This window comes from Hemitrygon akajei, chromosome 1 (assembly GCF_048418815.1).
Source record: "Hemitrygon akajei chromosome 1, sHemAka1.3, whole genome shotgun sequence".
NCBI classification, from domain to species: Eukaryota; Metazoa; Chordata; class Chondrichthyes; order Myliobatiformes; family Dasyatidae; genus Hemitrygon; species Hemitrygon akajei.
The window spans coordinates 69,926,282-69,946,769 of NC_133124.1; the positions used below are offsets into that span (position 1 = coordinate 69,926,282).

The 20,488-nt window shown below is 42.9% G+C and overlaps 1 protein-coding gene across 8 annotated transcripts in view; it reads right to left on the reverse strand.

Annotated features, from left to right (window-relative positions):
- Positions 1 to 20,488, reverse strand: part of LOC140727548 (anion exchange protein 2-like) — a 251,153-nt gene that overhangs the window by 113,172 nt on the left and 117,493 nt on the right. For 5 of the 8 annotated variants that reach the window (XM_073045039.1, XM_073045022.1, XM_073045078.1 and 2 more), the window contains one exon: positions 12,571 to 12,718. In XM_073045039.1, coding sequence (XP_072901140.1) covers positions 12,571 to 12,615 — 45 coding nt within the window. In that variant the 5' untranslated portion in view covers positions 12,616 to 12,718. Of the gene's footprint in view, positions 1 to 12,570; positions 12,719 to 17,544; positions 17,869 to 18,208; positions 18,229 to 18,464; positions 18,544 to 20,488 lie in introns of those variants that run through there. The other 3 variants (XM_073045067.1, XM_073045088.1, XM_073045049.1) reach the window with 3 other exon arrangements.

Here is a 20,488-nt window from a genome sequence, read left to right on the forward strand (position 1 = left end):
AGTAATCCTGGATACAGTAAGCCAGAAATAAACTAATAATTTCTGTGCAGAAATGAAACCAGTTCTAAAACAATTCACGTTAGCAAACAGGTATCAACTTTGAATGGGGCAACTTGTGTTCATTGCTGAGAACCTACATTACATGTTGCCTTCCAGCAAGGCTTCATTTAACTGAGCAAAGCCTGCAGGGTAGTAAGCTCAGCCAGGTGTCAGGAGAGACACTCATGGGAGAGGGCTGTTTAGAAGATGTTGCCAAGAAGAAGGGAAAAGAAACACTGAAGGCACAGTGATGCAATGGAAACATTCCAACACCAATCATTCAGAGAGCAGACCAACTTCCTGATGAAAGGACTCGGTCCAAAATGTCAACTGCTTATTCCTCTCCATAGATGCTGCCAGACTTGCTGAGTTATAACCATATAACAATTACAGCACGGAAACAGGCCATCTCAGCCCTTCTAGTCTGTGCCGAACGCTTAATCTCACCTAGTCCCACCGACCTGCACTCAGCCCATAACCCTCCATTCCTTACCTGTCCATTTACCTATCCAATTTTACTTTAAATGACAATACCGAACCTGCCTCTACCACTTCTACTGGAAGCTCGTTCCACACAGCTACCACTCTCTGAGTAAAGAAATTCCACCTCGTGTTACCCCTAAACTTTTGCCCCCTAACTCACAGCTCATGTCCTCTGTTTGAATCTCCCCTACTCTCAATGGAAAAAGCCTATCCATGTCAACTCTATCTATCCCCCTCATTATTTTAAATACCTCTATCAAGTGCCCCCTCAACCTTCTACACTCCAAAGAATAAAGACCTAACTTGTAACTTAGGTGCTGAAACCCAGTTAACATTCTAGTAAATCTTCTCTTTACTCTCTCTATTTTGTTGACATCTTTCCTATAATTTGGTGACCAGAACTGTACACAATACTCCAAATTCAGCTTACCAATGCCAACGCAAGTTCCTCTTGTTTTTTGTGCATATTGCTCAAGATTTTCAGTATCTGCAAAATTTCCTCCATGCTGTCTGAGGCCGAGCCCATGGGAAAACAGAAGCAACTTGGGTCAGAAAGAGCAACAATAAAGATCAAGGTCACATAAAAAAAAAAGCTCTGATGAAAGCTCTTCAGCTTGAATGTTAACACAAGAGAGACTGCAGATGCTAAAAATCTGGAGCAACACACAAAGTGCTGGAGTTACTCAACAACTCAGAGAGCATCTATGCAGAGAAATGGAGAGTTGATGTTTCAAGTCAAGGCACTTCATCAGGACTGGAAAGAAAGAGGGCAGATTTGGCCAGATGTTTACTGCACCTCCCTCCACCATGGACCTAACTTTCAGAATATTTCCAGCAATTTTTTGTTTTTATTTCAGATTACAGATGATGGTTTTGGAACAGAAAAGTCAAACTGGTTTACTGAGGCTCCTTTAGATCAGGGGTTCCCAACCTTTTTGATGCCATGAATCAATACCATTAAGCAAGGAATCCATGGATGGCAGGTTGGGAACCCTTGCTCAGGACGGAAATGAACCATGCTGCTCTGCCCTGACTGATACTAGACTCTAATCACATGCTACCATGGCTCACAGAATCACAGGAATGCACATTTTGAAAGTAGCCAGTGTCTATTCTATCCAGAAAAGCACAACTCAGAAAAACTCCCTTCCCAGAATGTGGTCTATAGCTCACTACCAGGCTTTCTAAACACATGGAAGGCTTCCTGTCTCAATCATTCTTTCACACAGCCCATTCCACATCCCTGTACAACCAGGCAACTAGTCAGGAATACTATGGCATGAAAGGAAGAGGAAGTACCTTTCAAAAGATCTGACAAGTAGTTAAAAAGGGAAAATTGCAATAGCAAAGAAGGTTATTGTAGATCAAACACGAGGAAATCTGCAGATGCTGGAAATTCAAACAACACACACAAAATGCTGGTGGAACACAGCACTCCAGGCCAGTCCTGACGAAGGGTCTCGGCCCGAAATGTCGACAGTGCTTCTCCTTATAGATGCTGCCTGGCCTGCTGTGTTCCACCAGCATTTTGTGTGTATTGTAGATCAAAGTGGGATCCTGATTAGAGTCATAGAACAATATCCCATGCCCTTGGAGAATAGACTGCTACCATCCACTTTATCTTTTGCTTCTCATAATTTTAAACATTTCTATATGTTCCAAGGAATAAAGACCAAGCACGGATAAGCTCTCCTTATAACTCAGGCCCTCTAAACCTGGCAACATCTTCAGAAATTTTTTCTGCATTCTGTCCAGATTAACTACATCTTTGCTATGACAGGGTGACTGAAACTGTGTACAGTCCTTCAAGTGCAGCCTCACCAATGACTTAGTTAACTGCAAAATAATATCCAAATTCCTATATTGAACACTGGCTGATCAATGCCAGTGTGTTAAACACCCAATTCACCACCCGTCTTTGCAGTGACACTCACAACAAACAATGCACTTGGATTCCTTAATTCCTCAGTAACATTACACTCCCCAGTGCCCTACGATTCATTGTAGAAATCCTAATCCGTTTGATGACTACCCAAAATGCGTCACCTCATACTTACCTGTATCAAAATCCATTTGCAACTCCTCAGACCATTTCTCTAACTGATTAAACCAAAAAGCTAGAGGAGGGTAGGGAATTGGATGTTGTCTATATGGGCTTTGACAAGGCCTTCAACAAGGTCTCACATAGCAGGGCGGTCTGGAAGGTTGGATTCCTGGGAATCCAGGGAGAGGTAGATAGGTGAGTTCAAAATGAGTCCAGAGGTTACTCTATTAAGAGGAAAAAACATGAATTAACTGGAAAAAATGCAGAAAAGGTTTCCAAGGATGTTGCTAGGACTAGAGGGTCTGAGTTATGGGAAGAGATTGACCAGGCTAGGTCTTTATTCTTTGTAACATAGGAGAATGAGGGATGACCTTATGGAAGTGTTTAACATTATGAGAGGCATGGATAAGGTAGATAGTAACAGTCTTGTCCCCAAGGTAAGCAAGACTAAAGCTAGGAGAGAGGGGAAAGATTTAAAAAGGACCTGAGGAGCAACCTTTTCCACAGAGGGTGGTGAGTATATGGAACAAACTGCCGGAAGAAGTGGTTGAAGCAGGTACAACATCTTTTAAGAAGAAGATGGATAAGGTACATTGAGGGGTGGGGCTTAAGAGATATGGGCCATTGCATGAAATTGGGACTTGCTGGATGGGCACTGTAGTCAGCATGGATTGGTTGGGCTGAAGGACTGTATCCATGCTGTATGCTCTATGACTAATAATTTAAGGCTTTAGGGAAAAAGGTGGAGGAATTGGGGGAGGTTGAATGGATGGATGTGATAGGAGAAAACCATGGGACTGGGGAATCTTTGTTCACGGTGCTCTATAGGGTAGACTGGTGAAATTGGGGAAGAGATCAAGAGAATTTTTTCCAGAGAGTTGCAGGCTCTGAGAGTTGGAGGCTCATCTGCTCCCTTCTTTGTGACATAAAACAGAAAACAGGTGCTACTGGAAATCTAGGTGACTGGGTCTGACACATGTCACACTAGTAGAGGGAACCTATTAGTGCTCCCTCAATGTGAAGGATGCTTTGATTATTTATAGAACCTTCCATTTTATGGCTACCTGCAAATCTGAGTTCCTTAGAACTGTAGTTAAATAAAACCTACAATGTCTATGTTCTGAAACCTTCCACTGTTCAAACTTCTACTTCACAGTGACTCAGATATCAAGCAAGGGCTTTGCTAATCCCCACATAAGCTGCTCTGGCACTCGCTTCTAAAGTAAAACACAAACAGCCACAATTCCTGCACCACTCAGTCTAAGAAAACAACTTGTTTTGAACAGATTACTTGGGTATATCATTCTGCATCACCAAGTAAGACACTTACAAGAAAATCTCCAACAAACAACTGCACAGTAAGTTGCAGCCTCTGGCATGGACTACCCCTTGCTTTAATCCAAGTCATCAATAGATGGTCTGGGGTTTCTACCTGCCTAGTATCACATCACCAGCATGGGCCATCCCTTGATGTGGAGGGCAAGTGCAGCAGCAAAGCTCTGGATGAGCTGGTTTACAGAGGATGTAGGCACACACCATTCATCCATTCCAAAGTTCTGCCACTGCATAGTTCCAGCAACACAGGTTTGCTCCCAGGTGTGGGGTTTGTATGCACTCCATATAGATTTCCTCTCAAAGCTCAAAGGTATACTGGCTCAGTTGTTGGGTGGCTGGCTATTTTAAATTCCCCTCGTTTGTCGACAGGTGGGAGAGACAGAGTAGAACACAAATAATAAAGAATGGGATTGATGGGATAGATCTGAGAACAATCTTAGACTTGGTGGGCTGAATGGTCTCCTACATGGAGGAAATGTGAGACACTTGGCAAGATTTGGAATTGTCAAGTAGATAAGTGATAAGGGCAGCAATGAGAGAGTTGTAGTCAAACAGAGGAGGTTGAACTAAACCTGGGAATTTCAACACTGGCGCAACCTTGGAATGATTAACAGATGTTTGCACTTGAACAGGTTTTGAAAGGTCACAGAGACTGCTGCATATCGTAGGTGGGTGTTGTGTCCTACAGCCTTACCTAGAATATTTTGATAAAACTGAAGTTCTTTTACCACTGATTAATTTGTATAAGTGAGCAATTAAAGGCAGACTTATCTGCAGTACAAATTATCAGTAATGTGACCCACTAAAGGACAAATGCTAAAAAATACACACTAGGGAGAATTTCAAGATCTGCAGCTCACCTCCAATAATCCAATTCGTTCTTGATATGAACGTTTGAAAGCTTTATGCCTTATCCTATAGCTCCATTACATAACCTTGCCCTGCTCATTTGTGCCTTTGCTGGATAAACTCAACAGGCTTGACCCACTAAGTTTGTTTTTGATGCATATGCTAGCATCTGCAGTTTTTTGTGTCTCCTTTGTTGATTAACCTTCGTCTTCTGTTCATGACTACACTCTTTTCCAACAAGCTTCTTTTGTCTGTTCACTCTTGAGACTCAGGTAGTGCTGCCAAGGCTAGCACCCCTACCTGATCTACGAACCAATTGTGTTGTGGTGGAACTGCAGTCTGGTTACATTCCCTGACACTCACTACTGACCAATTTGGGTTTACTGTACATTACTGAGTTTTAAAACTGAATTCAAATGCTCCACTGTAACATCCAGTTCTAGAGGTTCAAAAAGGTTCACTAACACAAGTCGGACCCTGCTGAAGCTCTAGAATCTTCAATAACCCAGGGAGCAAAATGTCTCACACAGTCCCCCTGCCAGGAGTGAAGTGGACAAGAATGTGTAATATGCTCTATAACAACGTGCAGCTTTACATAGCACCTTTAATGTGGAAAAACGTTCCAAGACACCAAAGAACCTCAGCAGGTGAACAATGGCACTGAGTATGAAGTTTTCAAAGGATCAATGGAAAAGACAGATGGAAATGCTTGGGAACTGAATCCTACATCCTGAAAGTTGGACAGAAGGAAAATAGTAGGCTGATAGGATACAGAGTCATACAGCATGGGAACAAGCATTTCAGTCCAACTTGTCCGTGCTGACTATGGTGCCCACCAAGCTGGTCCCGTTTGTCCACATTTGGCCCATATCCCTAGAAACCACCCCTATCCCTGTACTTAACAAATGTCTTTTTAAAATGTTGTCATTATACCTGTTTCAACCACTTTCTCTGGCAGCTCTTTCCAGATACCCAGTGTGAAGAAGTTGCTCCTCAGGTTCTTTTCAAACCTTGCTCCTCTCACCTTAAACTTATTCCCTTGAGTTTTTAGCTCCCCATTCCTGGGAAAAAGACTGTACATGTTCACCCTATCTAAGTCCACTCATGAGATGCAGTGGAGTCCAGGACTGGAATAACGTCAAGGGTGAGGCCAAAGAGGGATGGAAACCAGCTATTTTACCTAATCAGGAACACATGATCCCATTCCCATATCAAAAATTGATTTTGAGCTGCCCTCTGAAATGATCAAACAAGACTCAACACATCAGACCAGGCCTGCTGCCACCTTCCAAAAACTGGGATGGGTAAAAAGGATGGCCTCTTGACCTCTCAATCCACCAAACTGTGACCATGCACCTTCTCTATAACTGTAACAGTTTATTCTGCATTGATATTGTATTAACAGGTACTATATCAATGCAATATTGTAATAAATTGATCTGCATGAACCGTATGCAAGGCAAGTTTTTCAATTGTACCTCGGTACACGTGACAATAATAAACAAATTAACTAAATGCTGGCCTTATCAATGAAGCCCATACTCAAGAGTTATTTTGGAGATGCCAGCAACAGAAGGTAGGTTAGATAGATAGAGAGATAGATAGATAGATAGATAGATAGATAGATAGATAGATAGATAGATACTTTATTCATCCCCATGGGGAAATTCAACTTTTTTCCAATGTCCCATACACTTGTTGTAGCAAAACTAATAACATACAATACTTAACTCAGTAAAAAAATATGATATGCATCTAAATCACTATCTCAAAAAGCATTAATAATAGCTTTTAAAAAGTTCTAAGTCCTGGCGGTAGAATTGTAAAGCCTAATGGCATTGGGGAGTATTGACCTCTTCATCCTGTCTGAGGAGCATTGCATCGATAGTAACCTGTCGCTGAAACTGCTTCTCTGTCTCTGGATGGTGCTATGTAGAGGATGTTCAGAGTTATCCATAATTGACCGTAGCCTACTCAGCGCCCTTCTCTCAGCTACCGATGTTAAACTCTCCAGTACTTTGCCCACGACAGAGCCCGCCTTCCTTACCAGTTTATTAAGACGTGAGGCGTCCCTCTTCTTAATGCTTCCTCCCCAACACGCCACCACAAAGAAGAGGGCGCTCTCCACAACTGACCTATAGAACATCTTCAGCATCTCACTACAGACATTGAATGACGCCAACCTTCTAAGGAAGTACAGTCGACTCTGTGCCTTCCTGCACAAGGCATCTGTGTTGGCAGTCCAGTCTAGCTTCTCGTCTAACTGTACTCCCAGATACTTGTAGGTCTTAACCTGCTCCACACATTCTCCATTAATGATCACTGGCTCCATATGAGGCCTAGATCTCCTAAAGTCCACCACCATCTCCTTGGTCTTAATGCCTCCAACAGCTGCAAAATTGAATTAAATGCCAGTGAGTGATGGGGCTGGTTATTTATGGTACCGGGGCTGATGGGATCTTCATGTGCATTAATATCAGCCAATTTGTTGGATTAATAACAATCAGATGCTGACTTGTGGAAATTTCTGTGATAAAAATGTCTACTTAACTTTGCATTTTATTTTGACATTAGATTTCACTCTCACTTCCACTGTGTTTTTTCATTTCCCAGAGGAACCACTGCCTCAGCACAATGCTGATTTGGAGTGCAAGTGTCAATGCCATTTACCTTTGAGAACTGCACAGCCAGAACTACTGCTGTGTACTTTCAATGCTTTCATACACACTAGCCTAACCAATCCCACCTCTATTCCAAAACATTGAGATTCTGATCAACAACATTCTGAAATTATTAACAAGATCTGTAACAGGAGTTGTGCTTATGCAGTACTTTTCACAACCTCAGTCTACGTCAAAATACTTCATAGTCAGTGAAGTACTGGGGTAACGTGAGCAGCAGATCAACTAGTTTGTGCAAAGCAAGACCCCACAAATAGGAATGTGTTAATTATCTGTCAAAATAGATGTTAATCTATTTTAAAATGATGACCACTAGAGCACGAGCATTTGCCGAATCACTAAGGGAAACTCCTCTGCTCTTCTTTACAATGATCTTCTGCACAGATATGAGGCCTGGGGCTGTGCCTCGTCCGAAGGATGACACCTGACAGCAGAATTCTCTCGGCTCCTCAGTAACACTCTCTTATTAACACCCCTCTCCCTACTATCCGACAGGTCAGCAATACCTCTGGGCTTCCCCAAAACAAGTCCATACTCTACAAAGTAGTGAAACACATGCCACAGTGTGACCCTCCTTCAGTTCTGCCCTTCCCATGGTATGATACTCCCTCAGTATTTCCCCTCCCAGTGTGACCCTCCCTCAGTATTGCCCCTCCCACAGTGACCGTCAGTGTAACCTCCCTCAATACTGTCCTTCGCACAGTGTGGACTCCCTCAATACTGCCCTTCCCAGTGTAACCTCCCTCAGTACAGCCCCTCCCACAGTGCAGTGCACTTTCACAGTACAATGCTTCCTCTGTACCACCACCCCCCTCCCCCCCCCCACAAAGTAACAATTTAGTGCAGGGTCTGGTGCTGCTGGTCAAAGAGATCTCATGGTGTCAGTGTAATGTTACTCCCTGGAGGGCCTGACCAGAACCTGGTAAGGAACCATAATCCACAACCTCCAGACTCAGATAAGAGGAGCCACTAAGAAATGAAGGTAAAATGATATGACAGGTATCTGCTGCCAACTCAGCCACCTCATTTAGAAATACCTCCAAAAAAATCAATGGAAATGTGTGAACACTTCGAAGTATGAACACTTCAGAAATGTATCGACAAATAAGATGCTGAAAAATGCTTCACAGAGAATCTTTAGACTTTACCTCAATCAGGCATTCCAAGAACTTTAAATCCAAGGCCTGCAATTTCTCCTATCTTTAAGGAGGTGCTTGACTTTCCAGGCTGACAGCTGTAAAATACCTAGGAATATCAGAAGAGAATGCCATTCTGTCCCACCACTAGTCTGTCCCTCAATTCAATTGCATCCTGGTCGACCTAAACACCCATTTAGGCTGAAGGGTCTTGGCCCGAAACGTAGACTGTACTCTTTTCCATAGATGTTGCCTGGCCTGCTAAGTTCCTCCAGCATTTTGCGTGTGTTGCTCAATTCCATTTGTTCACTTTGGTTCTGAAATTCTCAACATCCTTATACTGCAGCAATTATAAGGTTTTTGTAAAAGTTTGCATAGCTGCTGTTCAGGTGAGTTACTGTGGCATCAGCAATTCAATCTGTTCTGTCTCAACTTGTTTCTGCACATCCATTAAATATTTATGATTCCTTTAAATTAGTTCATAACATCCCATGTGTTCATCTCAACAACTTGCATTTGTATAATAGAACATAATACACCATTTCAAGATGATTCACAAGGGTGCTGGTGGTCTTGATTCAGACAGGTGATCAAGGACGCTGTCCAAGGGAGCTAGAGAATAGAGAAAAAAATAGGGAGGGCATTCCAGAGTTTACGACATTGACAGCTGAAAACACAGTCAGCATGGAGCAATTAAAAAACAGATATTCATAAGTGGCCAGAATTAGAGAATCCCTAAGACTCTGAGTGCAAAGCAGAGGATATTGCAGAGAAAAGAAGGGTAGAGGTTACAAAGAGATTAGAAAATAATTTAAAATATTTACACAGGAGTATTGGTGCAAGTTGAGACAGCGATGTTTTGGGTAAGCAGTAGTTATAACACTGGATGAAATTAAAAACTTGGGCAGAAAATGCTCAGCAGCTTCCCAGACCTGCCCACCCCTACTATTAGGTGCTGGCTCACAAATGAAACTAAGCAATGAATTTTCTGTCAATTTGCAGTCAAGGTGCTTGTTCTTTAAAAACATTTGCAGAGGGAGGTATCAACTCCCAGAATAGAATAATAGTATTGAAGACAAACTGTCATCAATAAACAATAGTCTAATAGAGGTGTCTTTATTGTCCAGATGCTCTGAAGATAAGTGTAGGGCCAAGGATATAGTGTTCGATGTAGACCTGTTTCAGCAATATACAGTTATTCTTGTAAATCTTCTCAGGTGTTGAATTCAAAGGAGTCAATGTTTCCTGTATCTTTCAGGATCAGAGTTGGGTTTATTATCACTAGCATGTGTTGTGAAATTTGTATTTTGTGAAAACAGTATAGTCAAGACATAATAATTACTATAGGTTACAAAAAAATAAATAGTGTAAAAGATGAAACATGAGAGACTGTTCAGGGGCAAATAGACTGTTCATAAATCTAATGGCAGTGAGGAAGAATTTGTTTTGGAATCAATGAGTGTGGGTCTTCAAGCTCCTATACCTCCTCCCTGATGGTAGTAATGAGAAGAAAACATGTCCCAGACAGTGAAGGTCTTCATGATGTATGCTGCCTTCTTGAGACACCACCTCTCAAAGATATCCTCAAAGGGGGCAGGGTTGTGCTTGTGATGGAGCTGGCTGAGTCAACAACGCTCTACAGCCTCTTGCGTTCATAGCCGTTATTTGAAAGACTCTGCATAAACTTGGATAAATGAATGGGGGAAAAAAAGGATAAAGATTGTTAAGGAGTTATCTGATGTCTCCTAGTTTGCTTTCCTCTGCATCAGTAAAACATAATGAATCCAGGTCTTGTGAGTGTCTACTGGATTGTTGGAGCAGGTTGCACTGCATCCACTTTGGAAGTGTTTACTGCCATTGGTGGAGCGAATGCTTAGTGAAATGGATGGGGAGGCAATTAAACTTTGTCCTCAATGGTGGGAGCTGGAATTTGCGGGAAAATTGAGGTATCCAATCACACTCCTGACCCGTGGGTTGCAAATGGTAGAAAAGTCAGAGACCGTCAAGAAGTGAGTCGCTCCATCAGCATTCAATGAACTTCTGATCTGCTCCTCTAGCCACAGTATTTGAGTGGCTGGTCCAATTTTAATCTCTGGACAATGATTATTGGTTTATTATTGTTACATGTACTGAGGTACAGTGAAAAACTTGCTTTGCATACTTTTCTCATGGATCAATTCATTTTGATGGTGCATTGAGGTAGTACAAAGGAAAACAATAACAGTGCAGAATAATGTGTTACAGTTACAGAGCAAGTGCAGTGCTGGCAGATAACAAGGTGCAAGGCTATAAAGAGGTAATTTGCGAGGTCAAAAGTCTATCTTATTATATATGCTGAACTGCTGCACTGGACTAAAGGAGACTAGACAAAAGGGGTTACTGGTCTGCTGACCTTCCAGTACCCCTATGAAAATGAGGAGAAGCATCCCCCCCACCTATTACTAGTTGCAAGTAGGAAACTCTACTCAGTATTTCATCCTGTCAATCCACCATCCACCCCCCAGAATCTTAAAACATCACTCTCATTCATCTAAACTCCATGGTGTCGGCTAACTGCTCAACCTTGCATCATATATCAACTCCTTCATTCTAGGATCAACCATATAAACCTTCACTGCCTCCAATGAAAGCACATACACACTAAAATCATACACGATATTCCATGTTCCATCTCACCAGTGCCCTGAGAAACTTTCATTCAAACTTTCCTGCTCTTATACCGTATATATAAAAAAAAACTTCCAAGGCAACATCTTTGCAGGAACAAGGTCAGTGGGCAGAAACCATTACAGAGATACATCCCATGGTAATTGTGTGCAGCTGACCTTTCTCCTCACTCTTAAGATCAGACTATAACCTGCCATAAATTCTAAGTAGTGATATTTCAAAAAGACAGACAGTGAGCTGTCCAACACCTTGTTCAATTGTTTTTTAACCAAAGAAAATAAATATCAAGAGAAGACTGTGTAAGTAAGAGACATGTAAGGAAGAGAAATAAAGTACAATTTCAGAAAAAGGAGATTGGGAATGTAAGGCGAGAGATAGGGAGCAAAACTACACAAGAGCCCAGTTGTGCTTGGCACACGATGAGCAACAATCAAGTGATGGCATGGCAAGGAGATTAAGAAAATATTAACATACTTGAATCGTGAATATTGAGAGTGCGATTACCACTAACAATACAACTGCTTTCAAAACAAATGACAATCTGTCTTCTGCCTACCTGGTCAATGCATGGATATAACAGAGCTGCGGACTGATAGCAGCAGTGAGTCATAACCAGCACAGAGCCAGCCATCTGATGAGGAGAGACCCAATCTCGGCTATTCTGGATCAGATTCATCCACTGTTGAGGAAGTGAGTTTCCAGCTCTCACTACATGATAGCCAAGGCAGGACCTCAGATTAACTTTCAGCCAAAGTAAGGTTAAACTCACAAAATGTATAAGCAAAACCTATGAAGCACCAGAAAAAAAAACAAAAGTGCTAGAGATTTCTGTTGATAAAAGTGCCCCAATCTCTCAACCATTTCCCAAAACATGAGATCTTCAAAGTTATAAAGATGGTCATTAGTCCACTTGTGGAGAGAACAAAAGGACTACAAAGGTAAGGATCTTCTTTCATAAGTTCAGAAGAACCTTAATTATTCTAGTAACACTACCAGGACACAAGGCATCAGCACTCCACCACAATCAGAGCATTCGTGATATTTCACTAATCATTAGGAGTGTTGCATGCTTGAGGTTCAGTGGTGAGGCAAAAATCATTTCAGAGAAATTGGAAGTACATGAGGAAGAAAGGAACAGAAACACACTGTGAAGGTTGAGCAACACACACAAAATGCTGCAGGAGTTCACGTTAAGCAGCACCAATAAAGGAAAATGAACAGCTGACGTTTCAGGTCGAGACCTTTCATCATTCCATGTCCTGTTGTTTCCAAATTGATCAACTATCCAGTGACCACACATCAGCCAATTACACTCTGGAAGGATGTGCATACTTACACCCTGAACAACAATGTGAATCTCAGGAGAAACAGGCAAATCCATTGCGTTGTCTCTAGCGTAGTTACCAGCACGTAACTGAAGGTGTCTCTTTTTAACCCTTTTCCTTTTCACGCAAGTTCAGCGAATGTCTTTGGGGCAGCATAACCTAGAAAAAGAGATTCAAGAGAAAAAAAATCCATCAACTCCTCTGTGTCACAATCATGTGTTAATACTTATGATTATTGTTTATGTTGGCATTAACACTGAAGACAGACTCTAATGTGTCACGCTGTAATTACACTTTCTGACTAATCTTGTAGGTGCCTCAGATTTTCAGCTCCAACTCCTGTCTGCAGCACACACCAAAGCTTTTCACCCAAGGTGCTCCATTGCTCTGCTGCCCAAATTTCTGTAATTTACCTCAAATGGAAAGACAGCTGGATATTCAGCCCCTAGACATTCTATTAGGTCTTGCTTGATCTCCTTAGTTTACATATTACCAAGACCATTCAATTGCCTTTGCACCAGATAACTTTAGCTATCAAAGATATGGATTTCAGTTCTTAAAATTTTAACTTGACTCACAGTCCCTCATGACACAATATGCCAATAAGTTCAAGGTGCAATGGCTCTGGACTTCAACCACCAGGAGGAATAGTATCTCATTGATCATTTGAGATATGGTACACAACAAGAAAAATAGGTTCGGTGCTGGACTGGTCTGCTTTCTTAGCAGACCAGTGACCCAGTGACTATGAATTAACATGTATATTTTAAGACTGAAAATTTAAAATGAGCTTTTAAAAAAAAAAATTAATGTGCTGGAATTACTAAAGCAATAAGATCCTAACTAGCTCACAAATCAGCTGTGAGCAGCCAGCATGAGCTTGCGCATAACTCTACTCCTATACGAACAGGAAATGGCTCCTTGTTGCCCTCGGAACTGTGTCAGGAAGTTGGCAAGGAAGGGTAATAAATGCTGGACTTACTAGCAATGACTGAACCCTGAAAATGAATTTAAAATGAATTACTGTTGCAAGCAGCAAGGTAGCGTGGTGGTCAGTGTAACACCTTACAGCGATCAGAAGATTTGGGTTCAATTCCTGGGGTTTACAAGGAGCTTATATGTTTTCCCCAAGACTGTGTGTTTCCCACATTCCAAAGACGTACAGTATAGGTTAGGGTTAGTAAATTGGGTTTAGTACGGTTGTGGGCATGCTATATTGGTGGCAGAAATCATGGAGACACTTGAGGGATGCACCCAGCACATCCCTGGACTGTGTTGGTCACAGACGCAAACAACACATTTCATTATGTCTCGATGTACATGTAACAAATAAGTAAAAGCTAAATAAAAGGCAATAAGCCTGTGGAACTCACTGTTGGATAGTGATCAGAGCAGAGACATTGTCAATGATGAACAGCAAGAAACAAAGTGGATACAAGCTCAGATGGAGGATGAACACCAGAGTGGATTGTTCAGACTGACCAGCCGAGGTCTCTGTTATGATTTCTGTTCTACTAGATTCAGTGATTGCTATGCAAGCATTTAATGATATAGCACCTCACAACTCAACCAAATTCCAATAATGAGTTCTCTTGGCTCAAGTTCCAAGTGCCCCCACTGCTAGCTAAATATTATGCAAACAGTTCCCTGAGAAGAGCACAAGCAATTGGAGATGTCAGCCCATGCCCTGCTGCTTATTTCGCAATACTCAACAATTCAGCTGCTGCATTTCTTGTTAATAACCTTAGAAAGTTCAACCCAACCAGGTCAAAGCAAATAAGCTCGAATTCCTGAATCCCTCTATGTAGCCTAGTTGCTATAGAATACCTCAGTTACTGAGCTCAATGCTGTGATATTTCAAGATAAAATGTTTGAGATAATGACACAAAACTTTGAGAAGTGGGCAGTGGGTCTGCATCAACAGCATAGAGATGGGCCGTTCAGCTCACTCTGTCCATGCTGACTACACTAACTCCACTAGCCTGCACTGGGTCCATATCCTTCCATGCCTTGCCTATTCAAAAGTGCCTATCTGAATGTCTCTTAGATGGGGTGATTGTATCTGATTCTACTTCCTCTGGCAACAAGCTCCCAGTACCAGCAACTCTCAAACCTTTTCCTCAATCCCTTTTAAAACTTCCTCCCTTCAAGTTAAATCAGTCTTTGATAGCCCCAGCAGGAGAGAAACAATTCTGACTCTATACCATATCTATGCCTCATATAATTTCAGATACCTCTTCCCTGTCAGCAAGTAAGTTTTGGATTCCATGTCCCTTAATCTACCAGAACAGTCTACCATGAGGGGCCTTGTCATATGCCTTACTAACAAAGTGTAAACAACATCTATTTCCCTCCCACCAATCTGTTCACTTACATCCTCAAAAAATCATAATAGTGAGACAGATTTTCCATCGCTGATCAGCCCTGCCTTTCCAAATGTATGGAAATCTGTCACTTTGAATCTTCTCCAATAATTTCCCTATCACCTACATAAGGCTTACTGGCCTGTAGTTACCTGGTTTGTCCCTGCTGTCCTTCTTATAGATAAGAAACAACATTAGCTATCTCTAGTGTTCTAGCATCTCACCTGGGGCTAACAAGGATGCAAGGAACACTGTCATACCTGTTATCTCTTCCCTTCCTTTCCATTGCAACCTGGCTTAAATCTCATCTAGCCCTGGGGACACTTCATGGCCCCATTTTGCCCTTATAGTGTCAAAACAGGCCTTTCTACCCAACTTAGCCAAGACAACCATGGTGCCCACCAAGCAAGTCCCATGTGCTGCATTCAGCCCATATTCCCTGAAGCACCTCCTATCCATAAACTTTTACAAATGCTTTCAAACGTTATTATTGTGCCTGCCTCAACCGCTTCCTCTGGCAGTTTGTTCCATCACACTCTGTATGAAGTAGTAGTGACCCATTAAGTCCCTTAAATCTCCCCCCTCTTCTTAAAACCGATGCCTCAAGTTTCTAGTTCCCCTTCTCTGGGAAAAAGACTGCAAATGTTCACCCTATCAATGCACCTCATGATCTCATACACCCTGTAAGGTCTCCCCTCATTCTCCTATGTTCCAAGGAATAAAGTCCTAGCCTGCCCCACATCTGCCTAATATTCACGCCCTCCACTCTTGACAGAATCCTTGTAATATTCGCTACATACTCTCCAGTTTAATGATGTTTATCCTAAAACAGGGCGACCAAAACTCTACACAGCATTCCAAGTGCAGTCTCGCCAACATTTTACAGAATCACAACATAACGTTCCAACTGCTATTCTCAGTACCCTGAATGATAAATACCTTCTTCACTACTCTGTCTACCTGTGATACCTGCTTGCAGCAAACTATACACAATGGCCACAACTTTATCACGTACAGGAGGTATCTAATAATGTGACCACGGAGTGTATTTCTGTACCTATGTTTGTGGTCTTCTGCTGCTGTAGCCCATCTATTTCAAGGTTTGAAATGTTGTGCATTCAGAGATGCTTTTTGGCACACCACTGTTGTAATACATGGTTATTTGAGTTTACGTCACCTTACTGCGAGCTTGAACCAGTGAAGTCTTTCTCCTCTGATAGCTCTCATTAACAAGGCAGTTTCACCACATAACTGCCACTCACTGTATTTTTTTTTTGTTTTTCACACCATTCTCTGTAAATGCTGGAGACTGAAGTGCTTGAAAATCCCAGGAGATTAGCAATTTTGAGATAGTCAAACCAGCCGGTCTGGCACCAAAAATCATTCCAAGGTCAAAGTCACTTAGATCACATTTCTTTCCCATTCTGATGTTTGGTCTGAACAACAACTGAACCTCTTGGCCATGTCTGCATGTTTTTATCACTGAGTTGCTGCCACACGATTGGCTGATTAGATATTTTCATAAATGAGCAGGTTTATCTAATAAAGTGACTCTGTCCAAGACATGGCAGGCATCAGCTTCCACCAGGTCCTTTCAAGACTTTAACTTAACAACCAGCCATACCCCTCTCCCTAACTACCTGTAAACTTATAGTCACTACTCCCACAAGGTGCCCACTTTCATTTCTTGAATTTTGAGTAGCACCTCTCAGCCAGGCTAGAGGCTAGGAACCCAGAAAACAAAACGTGCTAACCCCACTCTTGATGCAGTGGGAACAGAGTACCAGCCAGCCAGCAAGCTCTCCTGTGTCTTCATCCATCCCTAGGGGCTGTCAGAAGTACAAGCATTTTCAAGTGCGGTTGACATCAACACACAAGTAAGCAAATTAAATACATATGTAGGGATATGTGCAAACACTTCACAGAAGCACATGCCAAAGAACAACGTAGCAAGCACTACGCACAGAAATACAGTATTGTGTGATGATCTTATACAAACACACCCACCCACAACAAGCACAGACCCATATCACACTGCAGCACATAGATATGAGATCTTGCAGAAACGTATATGAGCATCAAATATGTTTTAAAGAGACACAGGCTTGCATTTTTTTACACACACACATCATGCACAAGTACATTTGCTTGTTGTTTATATTTGGGCCAATGCATGACAATAAGTATTACACGTAGGAACATGCAAAACTTAACACACATGAGCACTTTATATACAATTAGGTGAGGGGGAGGGGGGAGAGAGAGAGAGAGAAACACACACACACACACACACAGACAAAACACACACACACACACACACACACACACACACACACACACACACACACACACACACACACACACACACACACACACACACACACACACACACACACACACACACACACACACACACACACAGACAAAACACAACACAACACAAGCAGCAGCACAGATCATGTCCCAGCACCTTTTGGAACTCTCAGTGCTGAGCCACTGGCACACACTTGCTGTCCTGGCCCAGAAAAGACTCTGCCAGATCCACAATAGGACAGTGTGATCACAGAACTACAGACTTACTCCCATCCTCACCTACCCCCATCCCCCACCAGCACCTTTTACCTGCAATTTCTCTCCCTCTCGGTTACTGAGAGAAAGTTACAGCCTCCAGTGTAACGGTTTACACAAGGCTCTGGCCTTCAGACATACTTCCTTGTATTTGGAATATACTTTGAGAAGAGGAGAGCAAGAGTCCACAGCAGTTCCCCGATGTCCGCAATTACTGAGACAGTGCAGGTTCCTAGCAGAGTTCTGACCTGCTTTCACCAGTCTCACATGAATGAGCAGAGCACAGAGCCATGGCTTTTCATCGTTGTCAGCAAAGTTTTACACCAACTTTAGCCAGCAGAGGAAATTTCAACACTGCTGACTGTGACAGGCATACTCCCCTCCCCCTTCCCAACACAACCTTCCTTTGGTCCCTGATTTTGCTGCCGGGGTTACAGCAGCAACGGGGGATGGGGAGGAGAGAGAGCGGTTGCTCAGAGGCAGAGCTCACCCACAAGAAACCAAGTTCATCCTAAAGGGGAGTGCAGGGCACTCTCGGTCACAACATGTGATCTGCACACAAGCTAATATAAAACGTCCACACTCCCTCTCACACACACTCTCTTTTTCAACCATCTACACCCAGGCAGTTCGTGAGTGATGAGCTAGGAAACAGGCACCCATCCCCTGTAAAGAATGAATCAGTGAAAAAAAAGAGAGCCCTCAGAGACCTACTCACAAACAAGACCTTGCTCAATCTGGACCAGGTTTAAAACAGTACAGCCTGAAGGAAATGTAACTCTTATTACGGCAACACTTCAACTGAGGTCAACTGCTTAAAGTGGAGAGTGACTTGCAACGTGAAAATCTGTCCCTGCTGTTTTGTCGCCACTAATTCTCTCCCAGCACTGACAGTGCAACCTATCGGGACTCAAGGAGACGGTCAAGGTTAATGTATTTCTATGTCCTGGAGACATGGGAAAGTATACACTTACCCCAGCCCTTCAACGACCTCTCGAAAGGCAGAAGCTCATAAGGAGCTTGGCACAGTGCTACTGTCCAAGTTACAAGGTACACCAATACATTGATCACTGATCAATCTAATTTTAAAACTTTTAACAGCTGTGCACCCACAGAGATAACCTTTTTGTTGCACAATTTATGCTCAAAGTGAAGGCCATTAGCTTGTTTTATTATCATCTGTGGCACGAGAATCGTGGCTTGGCCAGGTTTTACTGCAATCATTAATTGCTCTCCAGTATTAAGTAGCCAACTAGGCCATTTTGTAGGTGAGGTCTTTTCATTATAACAATCAGAGAGGAGGGTACAGGAGCCTGAAGACTCACAATCAACATTTTAGTTACAGCCTTTTCCCCCTCTCATCAGATTTCTGAAAGGTCCATGAATCCATGAACACTTTTGTACAATCCCTTTGTTTGCACCATTTATTTCTACAATTTACTGTTTTTAAATGTCTGCACTGCACCGCTGCCACCAAAATAACAAATCTCATACCATATGTAAGTGATAATAAATCTGATCCTGATATACAAACTAGCAGACTTCGATGACTTAAGGGATTTTGATTCCTGTCACTGGAACAATAACAGTCCAGCAATTTCACCATGATATTCTTGTTCCCTACTTCAGAATTGAAAATCTTCCAATAGCAAACAATTATTAATGCTAAAAATTCCTAGGTTAAACCCAGAGTGTTTTGTTGTTGTTCGTCCTTCGGAGTCGAAGACGACCACGACTTCTGTCAGATGGAGGGTTTGTGACTGTGGGACTGGAGGTGACTGGTGAGGCCAATCCGGACCCTGAAAGCTCGCCCACATGTGGGACACATGAGGGTAGGTGCTGCAGTGGAAGTAGAGGTAGCTCGAGCCTTGCGTGTGGCGCATTTCCTCTGAGCCTCTGCGGTGCGTCTGATTTCTGCTGCATACGCTTCTTTAGTGGTTCTACTCCACCAGCTTGGGCGGTCCAGAGCAAGCGATTCCCAGCTACTGGGATTGATGTTGAGGTCTTTGAAGGACACTTTGAGGCAGTCTTTGAAACGTTTCTTCTGCCCTCCAACTGAGCGCTTGCCCTGGCTCAGCTCTCCATACAGCAGCTGTTTTGGTAGTTGACTGTCAGACATCCTGATGACATGGCCAGCCCATCTGGCTTGGGCTTTCTGTAGGAGGGTGTAGACGCTGTGGGTGCTAGCCCGCTCCAGGACCTCTGTGTCTGGGACTTTGTCCTGCCATCGTATGTGGAGAAGTCTGCAGAGGCAGCTCAAGTGGAAGTGATTGAGCTGTTTAGCGTGTCTGCTGTAGACAGTCCAGGTCTCGCTGGCATAGAGGAGGGTGGTGAGAACCACTGCTCGGTAGACCTTCAGCTTGGTGGTAAGGCTGAGTCCTCTCCGCTCCCATACATTATCACGGAGTCTCCCAAAGGCGGCACTGGCTTTGGCAATTCTGTTGCTGATCTCTGCATCTATGTTCACCGCTCGTGATAAGAGTACTGCCCAGATAAGTTAAAGCTGTCGATTGCCAGTAGCTTCTGCCCCTTTACTGTGATATGTGGTCCCTGGTAGGGCTTTCCAGGTGCGGGCTGGTACATAACTTCGGTCTTTTTGGTGCTGATTATAAGTCCAAAGTTGTCACAGGCTCGTGAGAAGCAGTCCATTTCTCGCTGCATCTTCTGCTCTGTGCTGGCGTTTAGGGCGCAATCATCAGCAAATAAGAGGTCTCTGACGACTGTCTCCTTCACCTTTGTAACAGCCAACACCTTGGGCAAGGTCTCCTCCCAGAAAGTCAGTGTGGCTTCCATGCAGAGCGTGGAACTGTCGACATGATATTTGCTGCACGCCAACTCCAGGAAAAATGTCAAGAGCAGCACAGCGACCTGTTTATGACCTTCGTCAATCTGACCAAGGCATTTGCTACGGTCAGCAGAGATGGCTTATGGAAGATAATGGAGAAGTTTGGCTGCCCTAGCAGGTTCATCACGATTGTTCGGCAGTTCCACAATGGCA